At 39.6% G+C, this 4,299-nt stretch overlaps 1 protein-coding gene across 4 annotated transcripts in view; it reads left to right on the plus strand.

The window, feature by feature from the left end:
- Nucleotides 1–4,299, plus strand: part of tafa5a (TAFA chemokine like family member 5a) — a 363,496-nt gene that overhangs the window by 343,985 nt on the left and 15,212 nt on the right. For 2 of the 4 annotated variants that reach the window (XM_014014536.1, XM_014014535.1), the window contains exon 8: nucleotides 1,182–1,247. The exons of the other annotated variants lie outside the window; for them this stretch is intronic. In XM_014014536.1, coding sequence (XP_013869990.1) covers nucleotides 1,182–1,217 — 36 coding nt within the window. In that variant the 3' untranslated portion in view covers nucleotides 1,218–1,247. The remainder of the gene's footprint in view (nucleotides 1–1,181; nucleotides 1,248–4,299) is intronic. 4 annotated transcript variants of the gene reach the window in all.

The raw sequence follows: 4,299 nt of genomic DNA on the forward strand, positions 1-4,299 counted from the left end.
TACTTTTACTTCCTTACTTTAAAATTGAACCCTAGTTAACTAGTTACTTGTTAAAAATTTGAATTTGTCCGGAACTCCTAAGGAAAGGAGTTGTTTATGCACTCTAAAAAAGAAGTGTTGAATTTACTAAACAAAGTTACGATATGTCAACTGGTTCAACTAAATGAGAACAAGTGAAAATGTGTAAATTTACTCAACTCTGTTTAGCGGAACCAGTTTGGTTCAGTAAATTGAACTCTTCACGCCTTAGTGTGTAAAAAAAACTTTTACTTTCTCGATTATTTTGAGCAGTTTTGTGACTTATTTACAGACTTTTCTTCACTAACGTGTTTACAGTCTGTAGGTGATGACGTGTAAGGGTGGGGAATCCCCTCCCATCCCACCCTGATCCTGTCCCATCGTTCATCACTTCCAGAAATTTAGACTCTGATTTTTTCTTTTCTTTTTACCTGGTGAGCGTCTTTTCCAGACGCACACATTCTGCAGCAGCTCATCTTCTCAGCCTGAGCAGCAGGATCTTAAACATTTATTATTACAACACCTCCTGGAATTATATACGAGTTTAGTTGCTCAGTCTGAACAGTAAATATGATGGTTCCACATTAAGCAGCCCATAAATGTTTGCTTAAATAGCAAGAAAGTTACTGCTGCTTTCAAAATCTAACTATTTGAACGCGTTTGGCTGCATAAGCAACATTCATTTTACACTGATGTTTATAATAAACAGGATTACAGCTGTGGAAAAGCACAATCTGACCAAAATGTTCAACAGGTTCATCAGTTAGCCTCAAGACACGTCTGACTCAAAGATAAGATGTCAAACTAAGTGACCTTTTAATGGAGTCCAATCTGGAGAATTAGGAAGTTTATTCTGTTTAATCACAGACAAAAAGGCAAAAATGCCAAATTATATACTGATTTGATACTTTGGAAACAACTAGAGGTTTGTTTTCTACTCCAAAAAATGTTTTAAATGATGCAAGCATACATTTTATCATTTACCACGTTCAGCTTTCCCCATTTGTTGCCTTTGATGGGCGCTCTCTTTGAGCAAAACGATGTGTAGTCTCAGCAGTCATCTCCTATGCCTCCTTGTCTCATTGAAAGGCTTTGCTGCCTTCCATCTCCAGAGAGGAGGATGCTTTGTGTTTGCCCTCCACCATTTTTTTTTTGACTGGCAGATGAAACGTTGCAGAGAGCTGTCTGGGTGTGTGTGAGAACGGGAGAGCTCAGCGAACACCAGAGAAGTGAGTACGAAATCACCTAAGGTTATCTGGTGGCTTTTTGTGACAGCCTGATAAAACACCCAGAGAGAAGCAGCGTGACGGGAGAAACCGCGAACACACATCTACACAGGCCCAATGTAAAGTATTAACCGCTCTGTTTTTTATTTTGTTGATACGTCGAGATGTGGATCCTGTTTGGCTTTTTAGGCCAGGGGTTCCTAAAGTACTTTTCTTTCCCATCTTAATTGGGGGAAAAAATATCAACAAGAAAAACCTGTCAAGACACTTTTAGACAAAGTGGAGTTTGTCAGTAGTGGGCACCAGCCCGCTAAAGCACAAATTTGTTAATTGCGGACCTAAATATTTCATTTACGCTTTAGCGGTCTTACTAATTTCCCACAATGCTTTGTGTCTGCTTACGTAGCAGGAAGGCAATAGCAAAAACAGCAAACGTTTGAAATCCATACTAAAATTTTGTACGTATTGATTTATTTTACTTTACAATCAGAGCTCCTTTTTTTGAAAAAATAAAGTTTAAACACTGGAGCTCAATACTTGATGTAATTGGTCGAAGCAACGGGGTCAGATACGCAGAAATGATTTAAAGATGTTATGATAGATAAAGACTGACATCTAGTGGTCAACTGCAGCAACCACATGAAAAACTTTAAAATCCAAGCTCTTATTTTGAAGGGAAGATAGTTTCCTGTTCTCCGTGCTTTCGTTTCCCGTCACAAATCAAATCCATCATGTACCCAGAAGCATCGCTTCAGTTTTCCAATAGTTTTAAAATGACTTTATTGATGCTTCTTTAATGAAAAATCTACAACAAACAAAAGAAAAAGACAAAGAATAAGCCGAACTAGCAATCCTCAACAACTTTTTAATTTTTACACCAGGAGCTAAAGTTCTGTTTCAGGAAATCACATCCCCAGCAATCGGCGCTTGTAGGATTAAGCTGTAAAAGAGTTCATACACCACTAGTTGGCAGTGTTGTAAATATATTGTACATGAATTGTTGCCAGCTAGTGAGTGTCAAATTGAACTTGCGCTTTAAAATTAGCTTCCGCTAGTTTTTCTATGRCATAAGTGCTTTAGAGGTTGCGGACCTAAATATTAACATAAGTGCTTTAGAAATTGCAGAGCTAATTTTTGGATTAGCGCTGCCCTCCACTGGAGTTTGTTGTTCCGAGTGATTATAACCCAACAAAACTCGTTGTCGCTCCAAATTACACCTCATTTCATTTCCAATCATAGTGAATTTTCGACATCGTGGCTAACAGTAACTCTGAACATGAACGGCAGTTGTGAACACAGAGAATCTCCTGACTAGTTGTAATCATATGTTCATTAGGCTGATTCTGATTGGCATGTTTCAGGACGTAAACAGCGTGCGACGAGCGCGAGTGGCTCCCACTGAGAGACACGGTGATTACTGTAATCAGGCAGTTTTCACAGAGAAGAGCCGGAGACGAGGGGAGGGCTGGAGAAACGAGACCGGATCAGTTCACCATGCAACCTCTAACAGTTGAGAGGGAATATGATAATATTTGATAATGTATGAGCTCATGTGTTGGGGTTTGCATGTTTTATAGTCTCTCTGGAGCGGAGGACATTTTTGTGCATGATATTTGAGGGGGTGAGGAGAGTTTTAGCTTCCTGCTCAACAATCGTCAGGTCAGGGTTGGTCTTTGCTTCCAGAGGTTTGACTCGTTTAAACTCAGCCGGGTGTGAAAAAACTCCTTCGACTGGGTTTGTAAACAACTGCTGACGTCCCCCCTCCCACCCCTCCCAAACACTTACTATCTGATTCCTCCGCTCTTTCACTTTGTGGATTCAGCTCACCCTGGGTCTGATGGGATCTCCCAGTGCCCCCCTCCCTCCATTATTATGCAACCCCACACCCCCCCAGCGGATATGGGTCGGTACCGGCCCTGGTAATTGATCCCTTTGGGCCCTCTGAACACATCCAGCAGTGGGTTGAACAGAAACAGCACTAAGAAGACAGCTGCTTGGCCGTCCCATGCAGGCTCAATGAAAAGCAGAGAGATGAAGAAACCCTGTTGCTGCTAACCGTTAGCTTCCTGCTACAGGGAGCAAAGTCAGCACAACGTTTTGGCTTGAAACGGACAAAGTTCGTCGGTACWGACCAAGAAAGAAGCAAGGCAGTGTTAGCTTCTGCTAATGAAGAGAAGTCTTGGTTTTTGGATGTGAAAGGAAGTCCTCTGGCACAGGTCTGTTTGTGTCAGCCTGGCAGCTGGAGTACACTTCACATTTGATAATGGGCACTTTTATTATTGTTACTAGAGCTGTAGCACTAGATTTATTACTATCAATCACAGATCCCAAGAAAATAAAAAAAAGCTATTTAAAATTTCTGTTTTATTTAAGTCAAGCATTAAGCTTCCAAAATAAAATTTGGATTTAAACCTCAAAAGGTTGAAGAACAAGGTTTTCTTGACTACTGAGACGGTGCTAGTGATGTTCGATACTACCAATTTTCTTTCCGAACAAATCAAAATGTGGATGGTATCGGCGATACTGATATATGATAATGTGAAAACACACATGATGTGTCTGGTGAATCTTAAAAAGTAGCATTTTTCAAATAACTGCTTTATAAATATTACATGACATAGTAATTTATTTAATTACATCTTTCTAGTCCTGACCTTATATTTGTTTAGCACAATTTAAAATTCTTATTCTAAAGAAATATAATAATTTTTCAATAGTGAATAAAAGTGAGAAAAACATGCTAAAAGGTGTTACGTTGTTATTTTGTAGCATKGTTTGTGGGTWTGCAAGAAGGTCCTTGGCCAGAGCTAATGCTGTTTTGGGGGACCATCGCATGAAAAGGTTTGGGAACCCCTCATCTAGAATGTAACAACAGTCAAACGAAGCAGATTTTATGTTAAAATGACCTGCCATACATCTATAGACGGAGTGACAGACTTATGGCTTATGCATTACTCAAGCAGAAGAAAAAGTAGTTCTCTCCAACCACATATGATCAAGACAAGTGTGGAATAGTTTAGTTATTTCCCACTGTTTTCTTGTTAATGATATACAT

Source organism: Austrofundulus limnaeus, unplaced genomic scaffold, assembly GCF_001266775.1.
Source record: "Austrofundulus limnaeus strain Quisiro unplaced genomic scaffold, Austrofundulus_limnaeus-1.0 Scaffold116, whole genome shotgun sequence".
Classification (NCBI taxonomy): domain Eukaryota; kingdom Metazoa; phylum Chordata; class Actinopteri; order Cyprinodontiformes; family Rivulidae; genus Austrofundulus; species Austrofundulus limnaeus.